General features: G+C 44.5%; 1 protein-coding gene across 1 annotated transcript; it reads left to right on the top strand.

Annotated features, from left to right (window-relative positions):
- Nucleotides 1-566: 566 nt before the first annotated feature.
- Nucleotides 567-4,898, top strand: LOC109485220 (aromatic-L-amino-acid decarboxylase-like). The gene is made up of 8 exons (XM_019788666.1): nt 567-834; nt 1,075-1,221; nt 1,942-2,125; nt 2,226-2,382; nt 2,730-2,946; nt 3,332-3,497; nt 3,887-3,993; nt 4,204-4,898. The coding sequence occupies exons 1-8, from the start codon at nt 567-569 to the stop codon at nt 4,473-4,475; spliced, it is 1,518 nt and encodes a 505-aa protein (XP_019644225.1). The 3' UTR covers nt 4,476-4,898.
- The last annotated feature ends 7,472 nt before the right edge of the window (nt 4,899-12,370 follow it).

Here is a 12,370-nt window from a genome sequence, read left to right as displayed (position 1 = left end):
TGTGTCATTGTTACATTCTCTTGTAACCAAATTCTACAAATTGGATATTCATGTTAATGAAAGTTAATGAACACGATCCATTCATCTGTGCTTTCAGAGTCTTGAAATGGATCAGTGTCCACTGACGCAATGAAGGTTTTCCGAGAGTTCTAGTTCGTGTGCAAAGTACACAGACCAGCATCCCGCCATAAACACGTAACGTTACATATGGGACATTGAGCCTCAGTGTTCCAAGTGAAGGATTTCACTTGTCAAGTTACTAATAGATAGATTTAATGACGACAGTATCATTTCCTTTTTTCCGAGAAGACAATGTCTCCTTCTATTTGTAACTGTTACGATATCATGCCTTTCAGAGTCCGTTTCATTGGATCAGCGCCCACCGACCCAATATAAATTTTCCGAGAGTTCTAGTTCGGGTGCAAAATACACAGACCAGCATCCTACCCACAGAAATGTACACATGGGACATTGAGCTTCAGTGTTCCATGTGGTGGGAAACGCTCCCGGTAGGCCGGACTGCACGTAAGGGTACGGTACCACACATGGACGGCCGTCGGGAAGAAATGGCGACCAGCGAACCCACCTGTAATCAGGAAGGGATTCAAGAACTTCGAGAGGAGCTGGAAGTCTTAAGAACCACGTCGTCAGTTCTGGACCCGGGACAAGACGTCAGAAGTGCCTGGACGGGGAGCGTCCTGGAGGTTGTGACGCGTCAGACGGAGACGCCACAGGACGCAGGTGCGAAGGTGCGGCCCGCTGCTGAGTCTGAGGACGCCGCCGCTCCCGGCTGTCTGAGACAGCATGGTCTGGACGAGGGCCCCGCGGACATCGGTCAGTTAACTGTCCACTTTCAATTTAGAAAGGCATTCTCTCATCCTTCAGTCTAATTCTTTGACAGTTCGAGCACCACAGACGATCTATCGATAATTTTGGTAGATAACGTTAGGCTTTGGTCAGAGAGAATGTGACAGACGTTTGGCCCCTCTAGCACCTTCCTTTAGAACTGTAGGTGCGTTTAAGTTGAAGTTTTTAAACAGGGCAAGTTAAGAATGAATGAATTTCTCCTTGTAGATACGGTGTTGCAGGTGTATCGCCAGAGTGTCCTGGGAACGGGAGAGAACGCGCTACATCCGGGGTACTTTGCCTACATCCCGACCGGAGGACTGTACCCGGCGGCTCTGGGAGACTTTCTGGCCGCCGCGTGTGGAACATACACCGGTAAGGCGCGGGGATAACGCGTTCATTCTATTAAAGGTAAAGATCACTGTTTTAAGGCTGTGTGGGCTATAGGCTGTTAATCCACTGCAGTTTCTAGAGCACGGTATTGGAAAGCGGGGCCCATCCCTCTTCTTCTATGTGTACCACCTTTGACTTCTCCAACCAAATTCAGATACCCATTTTATACCTGGGTGGAAAGTTTTGTTTTGAAAGTGCCTTTTCCAAGGACACAACGCCGTGACTCTCGATCTCGTGCACACTAGCCTAACCACTCAGTGGTCATTTAACTCCTCAACATATTGAAGATTACACTATAAACATTCGCCAATGCAGCATTAATATTATTTCCCTCACCCATGCACTTGTAGTCTAACGTTGTTATCTTTTCATGCCTCTCGAAAACTCAATGTGAACGTGAAAGGCCCAGGGTCACACCGTAATGCCTGTTACATATTTTCATGGGCGCGTTAACGGTTTCTTACAAAACGTGTTGATACAAGTTACCAAATAAAACAATAAAGCATTCAGCAATGAAAGGCCGAAGAAGGAAAACGACTAAGGAAATTCTTTTACATAACGGTAGGGAGGTTCTTCATTCCTGTTGTTGCGTTACGTCAAGTTTACGCCACTTTCTTCCAATAACAAATGGTGAACTTTATGTAAGACAGGAATGTAGCACTCAGTGATGCCATTTTAAGGCTCCCCCCTCCCCCCGTCCAGGGGCCTATCCGCTCTGTCCAGGAGGGGTTGAGATGGAGAACATGTTGATCACGTGGCTGGCAGCGTTGCTGGGATACCCACAAGGCCACGCAGGAAACATCTCGTCTGGCGGTACCATGGCAACAATAACGGCCCTAGCAACGGCACGAGACAGCGCGGGGATCAAGGCCGCGGACTTCCACAGGTGAGTTGAAACGACTTATCCTCGAACCAAGCGGAAAAGTATAAAAGAATTTTTGCTTTCTTTCAAAACCCCCACATTGAGTTTCCTTGCCGTCCCACAGATGTGTGCTGTACGGGAGCACCCTGCTGCACCACTCCGCGGAGAAGGCGCTCCAGGCCGTGGGGATGGCGGAAGCCACGGTCCGGAAGGTCCCGGTGGACGCAGAGTTTAGAATGAACGTGTTTTCTCTGGAGCAGCAAATAATGCAGGACAAGGAGGTATGTGAGGAGATAGCATGTCAGTCCTCACCTTGTCCCTCATCTTGAGGTCCGAGGCTTCTTCCAGCTTAAGCTCCCTCCATCCTTCCTTGACCATAACTCTCTGAGTCTGCTAGTGCCCTGCCTGCCAAGTCCTCGATGTCGTCTCCCCATCTCCTGCATGGCTTCTCTGCTTCTGGTGCCACAGATCTTTCCTTGCAGGATATGGGTTGAGATGTTGCGGGCTCTTGTTACTGTCAGCTTTACTGTCGAGGTAATGTACGGTATATGCAAGCACTGAGGACGATGCCATATGGACGCATCCTTTGTACATTCACGTTTCATGCTGATCAATGTTTGATGTGTAGGCGGGTTTGTTGCCATTTGTCGTGGTCGCGACCGTGGGAACTACTGACGTTGGCTCCGTGGATCCAGTCGACGCCATCGCGGACGTCTGCAGACGTCATGCCGTCTGGCTGCACGTGGACGGCGCGTACGGAGGGTTCTTCGCCCTGGTGGACGACGTCAAACACCTGTTCAGGGGCGTGGGGAGGAGCGACTCTGTCGTGCTCAATCCACACAAAGGTGAGAAGAGCTAACTCGTGATCAAATCACAGTTGCAGAATGCGCATTAGGGCCCTACTTCCACCAGACAGCGATAGCTGAGCGACTGTATATGGACTAATATTGGATTCGCATTAAACCTAGATATCTTAATTGGAATCTCATGCAAGATGTAAAAGCTAATGTTTGAAAGCGAACAAAACACACCATTTTTAGAAACCCGTTCTTTATGGATGAAATTCTGTTAAATCTTTGGTAGCTCTGCTCAACAGACGGTCGCAGCGTCAGGTAGGACGGGGTGTAAGTAGACGCCCGATCAATAAAATGTAGATACATCTGAACCTAAATCGGAAGATGACAAAGCTGTGTTGACTCCCCTCTCGAATGATATCACCCGGCTATCCAGGTCTGTTCGTGCCGTGCGGCACAGGCGTGCTGATAGTTCGGGAAGGCGGGAAGCTGTTGCGGTGCTGTTCGTCCCACCGCCTGGGGAACTACTACAGCTGTCTGCAGCTGTCCCACACCGAGCTGTCCCCCTGTCAGCTGTCCTTCGAACAGACTCGTCATTTCAGGTAACTATTCTCTTGCACTTACAACATGTATGAGCGCTATATTGTTATATCCGTACCAACCCTAAAAGTAAAGTGCTTACAAATAAAATTTTGGCCAGTTCTCTGACCTTTCTTAAGTTGAAATAACCCCAAGCTTCAGTCACGTGATTTGGGTGGAAATGTGACGTCCGTAACGGGTCAAACGTCCCCGGCAATTGGTGTCGACCCCCGTCTCGGTTGAGGGATGGTTGCAGTGACCTGATGTATAAGACCTCTTTCCTACACTTTCCTGTACTCTTGTAATGTAACATTTTCCACCAAAACATCAATGTATATGTATTATTCTAGTTTTTTTAACTAAAAAAAAGTTTGCAACACCTGATGATATGAAAATGAATTTACATTTTCAGAGGACCGCGTCTCTGGTTGCCGCTCAAGCTGTACGGCATCGCTGCTTTCCGGGCTGCCCTGAGGGAGAAACTTCTGCTGGCTCGATATTTCTACCAGCGGCTAAAGGGTACGTGACGAGAGAAAGTGTTCATAAACACTTTCATCAATAAGTAATAGTAAATCTAAAGAATCATAAACGTTCTGTAACGAGATACTTATTTGCACGAACCTGCCATTCAACTCTCTTATTTCCCTTTTTTTCTAAGTCAACTGCTACAAAGGGAAATGTAAACTCTGTTATCAAATGGTAACCACAAGGTCCAATCATTTTCCACAGAGACGGGTCTGTTTGAGCTCCCGCTGAAACCGCAGCTATCCGTAGTAGTGTTCCGCTACGCGACGCCACCTGGCGAGGATACTGAGTATCACAACCAGCGGCTGCTTGCTGCAATCCTGTCGGACGGTCGTGTGTATCTCACTCCGACAACTGTAGGCGGGGCGTTCTTTCTCCGCGTCTGTGTTCTGCACTTCAGGTCACATCTTGAGCATGTTGACCTGTGTTTAACTATCATCAAGCAGGCTGCTGAGCGTATTTGTAACGGTGGTTGAAGTACCATGCATGAAGGTGTCTGTACACATGTGTACATGATAATGCCTCCTTTATAATACATGTACAATGTACATGTACTCGTACGTTCGTTATAGAACTTCCAAATCGTCAGCATTGGTGAAGAACCGCATTAGAGAAGACTGGCGGAAGGTTGGATGGGATCAATACAGAGGATTTATTAAGCATATACTAAAGGTTATACGTCTCGATATACCGAGCAGAAAAGTTATACTAGTACGAGTATTAGAACAGCACGGAACTGGCTCGAGAGACACATGTATGGTGATAAGCTATCATGATGAGAACAGTAACATGTAAATTTCATCAAGAGCTGTAGTAGTGAGATGACACAATATCATATCGCAAAAAGAGAAAAATAGAAATCATCAAGGCTAATTATAACTTTTCACATTTTATGGAGTGCGACGCACGAGCTTACTACTTTGACATTAAATCATTCAATATACTTTAACACAGTGTCACGATCAGCGCGTTTATCAGCCTTTCAGTTGTGTTGTTTTATTCATCTGACAAACCTTCAAGCTTCAAGCTGTTATTTAGAATATCATGGCACTCCGTATTTGCAGCCTGTGTAGTTAGAAAATACGTATGAGTCTACTTGCGGAGTGTTAGGAAGGAAGTTGGCCGGTACATGAGGATCATTTTCAGCAGATATTTATGATAGTAGCACAATTTTTAAGGCCGTGATTTGTAACACCCCCTTGTTCAGTTCAGCTCTATTACATCCTAGTATCTGGACCATTGTCACTATACACTCTATTCACGAATTGCGCAATCTCGCACCAAAACGTGACTTGAATAAAGAGTATTACCGAAAAAAAATGACAAGTTATATAAAGTTACTGCCGACTGTTTAAGAACTACACACACGTACAGCAGATAAGATAAAAACCGACCGAGGATAAACGGGGGAAATCAAAAGTGGACGGTTGTCCGAACGAAACGGTAAGTAAAGATTAACGAGCGATGATGTATTGTTTCCTGTCCGTGACAAGGTGGGGCCAAGGTGAGTGTCATCCCGTGCGCCTCTCCACTGATTGCGGTTAGTGGACAGGTTGGCGGGTGCACGGAACGTATTGATCACAACTCCCTGAATCGTACTCTCCTCTACATCTTGATTATCACTAGGCCTAATTTTGTATGTTTGAAGTTTTGGTTTTGGGTGGCTGAGTTTATGGGCTTGTTTGTCTGTCCTAATCGCTTTCGGTTGCATGGTAGGTGGGAGGTAGCACCTGCTTTGAAAAAAATGGGTGAGGTCCTCCGCTACCTCGGGCATTAACTCTGCTGAAAGCACATAAGAACAGATAGCTCCTTTCTGTAGAATTTCATCTATGTCCACATAAAACGGACGAATCGAACGAGTAAAGTACTGAGTAAGGGCACTATAACACATGCGATAACATGATTTAACAAGCAAAGTTTACAGCCGCGGGGACAAAATGGACACCGTAAATGGGATGACTGGGAGCAACCCGGTCTGCTCTAATGCTGCACTCATACATTTTACAACATGGTTAAATAAAGGGGCGTTCCCAGTGGGTTACACATGTATTGTTACAATACATCACAGCTGAGACACCAGCAGCAGGCCGGGCCGGGGAGCGTGATTTGCCGGGAGAGCTCCCAGTACTGTTTAATTTGTCACAGGCGGTACTCTCCTAGCAGAGGTTGATTGGGAAGACTGTAACCTCATCTGACAGCCGGGCCAATCGACGGTGGGCTGTTGGATATTGTCTGTTGGTTACGACTTTGCCCCTGAAAGATCTGCTTTGAGATTAACAGGCGAGTCGATGTTGGATTGCATGGAACTTTTAAAGCCAAATTTGAGAACTGAACCCGAAGGAAGTATAGACCTGTGAGGACTTTGACTTGACCTTTGTTACGTGGAAAAATATCATTGTTGTAATGTGGCCTTGGTCTATTTATATACTAGATACCGTGGTAATGTATACATTATTGATATTTACATTAATGGTGGGATTGGGTTACTTGATATATAGCATAGAAGAGTAATACAAGGTAGCTTTGCGAGATAAAGTGGCTTAGAATTATTTCTAGAATTTGCAATGTTTAGGAAACTACACTTTCGCCCTTTCCACGATTCCTTCAGCTGGTTCTTTGCAAATGTCATCCATACATTCAACATTAAGGTGTAATCTTAGTTAGTGGGTGCTTTATAGTCACACCTACTCATATAGGAATGAGATAGAAGTACGACTATAAAATACTTCATGTGTGAATATTATGGTCTCAGGATGACTTCTTCATTTGCCACCGACAAGAATTTACACACAGCCTCAGATTAGGTCTGGTTTTTCTCGGATGTTGCGGGAATGCAGAGACGAATGCTGCGCAAATTAATTACGCTGTGGATTTTCTCATCAACAGTGTCGTATTCTTGAATGGTGCTATCAAACGAGTGTAGGTTGATAGTAAACTTTATTGCACAACAATTGTTCAGCTACCTTAAAAAGACATGGCATGCGATGAGATTGTGCTTTTACAATCAAAATTATTGGTGAAATTTCTAGTGTTTGGCTTCAGACTATGACATGAAACACATGATTGCATTGTCGTCGCCCCTGTCCTTGGATCCCATCCGCGGGTCTGTCCGTACATGGATAGATCACAGCCAGGGTTGGTCAGGCTTCAGCTGCACGGTCCCATCTAATATCACCAGCAAATCGTCCGGTAGCAAAGTCGGAACCGACCGGCAAGATACTAACCAGTAGGCAAGACAACATCCAATTGGACCGGCTGTCAGAAGATGGTACAAAGAAATTGGTCGCTATCTTCGAAATCACCCTACGCTTGGAGCACAAGTCCCACCCACAGACGGCCAACCTTACAACAATCAGGCTCCGTACGTAAGTCAATTTTACCTACCTGTTCAAATTGTTACTCATAGAGTCTGATCTTTACATGTTCTTATATATGTTGACGACGTCGATTCATGTTGGCCGACAAACCGACAGACAGCAGGAATCATATGATGAACGGTCATACTCCTGGCCGGTGGTTGCACTCACGTACAAGTCGAACAATGGTACCTTATTTGTCAGTATCCACACACCTGCCTCTAGTGTTACTAGTTTTTTTTTTAGGATTCCCCATCTTAAAACATTAGAATATCAAAGACGCAGTATTGTCGTATGCTGTATTAACGTAAGTTTTAACCTGGTTGTCAGACCCATACCGGGCGAGGGGATACCGATCCCTGCAGCTATACACATCGGTTATTGGAGAAACATACAAATGTATGACCCTCCAAGTGGACACCCTTGCTGACGGGTGTCTATGGTGAAATTCCCGTACATGGAGCCAATGAGGCTGGTCTGTATAGGCATCCAGTCTGGCATCCAGGCTAGATTTATTTGACCTGATCTTAATTAAACTTGGCATTCACGTGCACGTGAGAAGTCTTGTGACGCATTGCCCCAGCCGACGCCCCGTCCTTTAAGACTGGGAAGTTACGCCGAAGGGCGGTTATTCACGGGATAATCAATACAGGTACAGCCACTGGCATAAGGAGTCCGGGGTGGTATGAACAACAAACATGGATTGGAAAGAATACCTGTTACCATAGTGTTTGAGGCTGTGATGCTTGGTTTCCATAGTGACTGAGAATCCCGAGATGCTATTAACTAATTTTTATACTGATAAAAAAGCCTGAGCCCCAGCTCCTTTCGGTAGTTTTGGGAATGGACTCTCGTGTAAGAGATGAGTGGCCCAACCAGCCGCCGACAGCGTGTACAACAAACACAGGCTACTCAGTGTGCAACATACGCAGTGTGTGTGTGTCAGAACATACAGCAGTGGGGTTTGTCGCCATCATGATCAGTACATGTATACATGTAGAACTTTCAACTTGGCATATATGAAATGACTGTAGGTTTTAACCGCTATCCGTTTTCATTAATGAATTAATGTGAAAATACAGTCTTGTCTGGATTTTTTTCTTCTTGGAACAGTCCTTGTAATAGATAGTATTTTGAAGCGATGTGGAATATTAGTATTACGAGTACATGTGGAACTGTTACTATATCTGAATATGTATACATACAGAGGCATGTGGGTTTAGCGATGAAGAATCAAAACAAGAGATATATCATGTCAAGATCTTCATTATTGATATTTCCATTTGCTGTCGTTAAGCTGTATGCGAGCTCCGAGTGTAAGTAACTTCCCGACTATTAAGTTGAACGAGACGGTTCTTTGTTTTAAAGTGCACGTCAAGTAACCACAACATAGTTCATCAAATCCCTACTTTCACATAGAGCATCCATCCACGTTGCTATAATCTATGTGCATTCGGGGAGATGATATTCATCTGAAATAAGAAGTTATCAATGCTCCTCTAAATTCTCATCAAATATTTAGGACCGCCACTTGTGCGATTGATGAGACGATATGGCACTCCCCGGAAACATATGCGTACAATTTGAATCCAAGCCAATTCAATAGATACAGGAGATACTCAGCCGGTTGTTCAGGAGCCGGATTTGACTCTTGCTGTAATAAAAGCGACGTAATTTTACCTTATGTCTCCTGGTTTGTATTCTACAGTCTTCTGTTCTAATGCAGCAACAATGTCCAGCTTTATAAATGCCAGTGCTTAATTGCATTAGAGGCCATTAAAATGTACCTATAGAGACTTGTCATTCATGGAGTTTCTATCGCCACTGTACCATGACGCCAAAACGGCCCAAGAGGCACGGAGCCTTCCATACTAAACTTTCTCCGGCCGGGGGATCTTATAATTTTTTATATATTCTTTGCAGGCGAAGGCTAATGCAGATGCAGACGCTTTGCACGTAGTTTATCAAAATAATCATGTAAGTATGCCATAATTTCTGTAAGTAACTTATTATCAAAGTAGTATTTACTGCTTGTTATTCTAAACACGTTCATGGACCTCATTTCTTTTTATTTCTACAATACATGTCAGTCACCCATTTTACTGCTGTAAGTTTTAAAGCTTTTAAGTACTTCAAGCTTTTGAGTGCTGTAATATTTTGTGACGGCTTTTATGATATTGTTGATTCCGTACTTGACAGATGATTTCGAAGGCAGTGGATTCTGGATTACAGTCTAAATCTACACGGTAGAATTGACAGAGAAGGTATTTAGACGACTAAAAGAAAAAACGCTAATCGAATTACAAACGACTAAAAAATAGATAATTAAATCAACACTGTTGACGAATGAAATCAATATCAAGACATCCTCGCCAATCCGAGTAAAGTACTGATATATTCCCACGCCGTGGCTGACAACAATACGCCCTTACTTTACGATAAAGGTTTTAATCGTGTATTGGCAGCTGCATAACTTGTGCCTGTGTTATAAGTGGATCTCAATGTCCCATATCGAGGCGGGTTAACCTTACACACAACTGTCGGGAACCTTTATTGCAACTCAAAAATATCGATCGTAGGAGGTGTCCGTTTGGAATAATAAGCTGTAAAAAGGCATTTCCAGAAATTATCAAGCATATTTCAACAGCCATTTATAATTCTTATCACGAAATGCATTTCTTTCATTGCGTACATATATGTGAGCCACTCATAAGCTGATCAATAGTCAAGTCTACAAAAATACAAACGGCACCCGGAATATAGCTTACTGCTCAATAAAATATGCCTTTGCGCGCAGTACAGAATATCGTCTAACAAACTAATATCTAAAGTATCTTTGTTACTATTCAGTAATTTGTTCCGTTAAACCTTCGCCATACGTTTGAGATGATCTTTGATAACCATGCCGTGCGCAGAGTCAAGTGCTGTCACCGTTCGGCCTAGAATTAGCAACAAATCAATAACGTTTAAGGCACGTATCAAATATGCATTGTGGCAAACAACTATTACCTGTGATGAAAGACCGCCCGTCTACAGCATATTACTCAAGCAGGTGTATTCCTCCCATTCTCCACTTAAAAGCTGCCTTTTACAACTCATCCTCCCATTCGCCTTTGGGGATGACTTTGATGTCGTAAGTTGTAAAAGTCAGACAAGCCTTTTATTGATGTTCTATGTCCTTTTCGTTTAAAGTCAAGTACTCTGCTTTTGCAAATTAAAGCATACAGCCTGCTATTTGGTGTGTTTTGTAGTCTGTATGTGGATCATCTCAAACACACTATGTTTGATGGGATACGTGTTTTACGAGGTTTCCCAGTGCATGAACAAAAGACCACATCTGAGCACTAGGGGACTATGTTAGGAGATGGCAGTAAACATTGGTTATGAATGCTTATGGGTTACATTCGGGAGGGAAATACTAGTGAGGGAGAGAGTTTCATAATTGTGCAGTCCGTGTTAAGAATCTTTTGCTGACGACCGACACCATCGTCATGCATACATCATCGTCATCATTGATATGCTGTCCATGTCAACTCCATTGGAGTGTCATTGATAGCAGATCTCACCTCACTTCACCTCACCTATCTCTTGACCTCTGTGTGTGTGGGTGGGGGGGGGGGGCGTTCTATCGGGCCACTATCCTCCTCCACTCAGCCCAGTCCTAGTAGATCTAGCTTTTCGTCGTAATTGCCACTGGCCAGTTGGTCATCAGCTCTGTCCGTGCGTGCTGTATAGCCAAACAGGTAAAAACATGAGTATGACATACATTATCAGTCACTGGCATCACCATCACATACGTCAAACACGACAAATTGTTGGACCATGTGGGTAGCCGTCACTTCAACTATCAGGAACATGAAAATTGCCATCTGTCACATCGACACATAATCTATAAACCCTTTCACATCTCACTGCCAGACTACGAGAGTAGGGTGGTACATCCCGCCCCAAGGTCAACCCAGCCATTTCTCCTACTGTCTAATCTACTCATGCATATATAATCGACACTTCTGTACACATAACTGCTGTATAAGCATATATATATGACCTTCACCTTGCAGCATTGCATTCCGTAAGACCACAGCTGGATCCCCTGACTGCTGAGTAAGCGAAGAAAAGCGAAGAATCAGCTTGAGGCGATTCATGACATTTTACGCCATCTAATGGGATCGTACCTGGCAGACCTCAGAAAAACGTGCTTTCCTCAGTTTCGATTCAACAATAACTCGGGGGGTTCCAACCCTTTATTGTGTATTTAGAGGATGACCTGACGTGACGTACTTTGGAAGGGCCTGTGACAGGACATCGCACCACTTACACCGTCCTCTCAGTCCCACCGGAGGCAATGTTTGGTGTAGGTTTGTGTGTATGTTTGTTGGACAGTGTATGTTGACAGCACGTGGCACGCAGAATGACAATGGCCGGGCTTCGGGAACCAACAAGAACACGAGTTTGACATGGGGGAATTCAGAAAGCCTAGGATCGCATGAGCGACCCTCCAACCCTGCACAGTAGTTTCTGCCCCAGACCTGGTTAAAGTACACCATACAATCTCTTAGTTGTTACAATAAATTCATGAAAACCCAAAGTACATCCCGGAGGTCTGAAATCCTCGGCTCCGCACCACTTACACCCCACTCCTTCCGGTCCCACCTGGTTCTTAATTGCCTTGGCAGCGGATCTCGATGGGGGAGGTTAAAAGCAGGCGCCTTGTGTTATTCAGGCGGGACGGACACAGAGAAGGAATGGGCCGTGTAATAGTTTTCTGTGACCACATGATTACGAAACAAAATCTTGACAATCAATCAGAGTTGGGTTTGTTCCCGTCTGCGCAAACAAGTTCGCCGACTTTAAAATACTTCTTCCACTTCCAGTGACCTTCACGCAAAGTCAGATTACAGCCAAAGACTGAGAAATCGATTATGTTCGTTTGCGCATTTGAGTAGCCAGTAAAAATACATTTTAGATGTATTGGGATATTAAGTTCTGAAGTCAGACGGTCTCTATTCCAGGCG

The sequence above is a fragment of the Branchiostoma belcheri genome, unplaced genomic scaffold (genome assembly GCF_001625305.1).
Source record: "Branchiostoma belcheri isolate BF01 breed outbred unplaced genomic scaffold, Haploidv18h27 scaffold74, whole genome shotgun sequence".
Taxonomy (NCBI): Eukaryota; Metazoa; Chordata; class Leptocardii; order Amphioxiformes; family Branchiostomatidae; genus Branchiostoma; species Branchiostoma belcheri.
This window is presented reverse-complemented; position numbering and strand designations above follow the sequence as displayed.